The 690-nt window shown below is 48.3% G+C and overlaps 1 protein-coding gene across 1 annotated transcript in view; it reads left to right on the top strand.

The window, feature by feature from the left end:
• Nucleotides 1-14: 14 nt before the first annotated feature.
• The window catches only part of iglon5 (IgLON family member 5), a gene marked incomplete at its 5' end in the record, with an annotated part of 95,173 nt that continues 94,497 nt past the window's right edge, over nt 15-690 (top strand). The window contains 1 exon segment of the mRNA XM_032517470.1: nt 15-275. Coding sequence (XP_032373361.1) covers nt 215-275 — 61 coding nt within the window.

Below are 690 nucleotides of genomic sequence, written 5' to 3'. Positions count from 1 at the left end.
TCTCTCTCTCTCTCCGACGCGGGTCATCAGAAGGAAAAGTCCAGTGGATAAGACTTCTTTTTTGTGTCCAGTCACATGTAGAACTGTTGGACTATTGCAGTTGACATTCATCCACTGGGTCGTTTTTTTATACACAGACGCAACGGCGCGATAAAGGAGGAATACCAAGGCATTTGGCTGCAAAAACAAACAGAACATCAATCAGAACTCCATCATGGGCTGCCCCCTCCTGCGGAACGCGTTTGCTGGTTTGATCCTGGTACTGCTGTCGAAAGGTAAGTTCTACGAGCTACTTTAGGGATGTGCTGACTGTTCTGTGCTGCTGCGCATCTAAATATGTATCTGCGTCTTTCATTTTATGAAAACGGTTGTGGAGGTGAATACTAATGACGTGGGGGGGGGTTTACCTGCCTGTGAATCACACGTCTGTTGTGCCAATGCGCTCCAGCTTTCCATTAGCTATTTGTAATAGATGCTGTACGTGTGTGCGTGTTTGTTTGTGCGAAAGTGTGCGCGCGCGAGACAGCGTGCGTGCGAGCGCAGCGCCAGGTTAATCTCCAAGCCAACCTCGTGTAAGCAAACGAGTGATGCATGTTAAGATGTTTATTATGAAAAAAGGATTCCCATCTCGTCTTCTGTGAACATTCCTTTACGTGACACGACGCCACCACCAGTGCAAAGACGGGGGGG

This window comes from Etheostoma spectabile, chromosome 6 (assembly GCF_008692095.1).
Source record: "Etheostoma spectabile isolate EspeVRDwgs_2016 chromosome 6, UIUC_Espe_1.0, whole genome shotgun sequence".
Classification (NCBI taxonomy): domain Eukaryota; kingdom Metazoa; phylum Chordata; class Actinopteri; order Perciformes; family Percidae; genus Etheostoma; species Etheostoma spectabile.
Note: the sequence above shows the minus strand (reverse complement) of the source record. Positions and strands in the feature narration are given on the sequence as shown.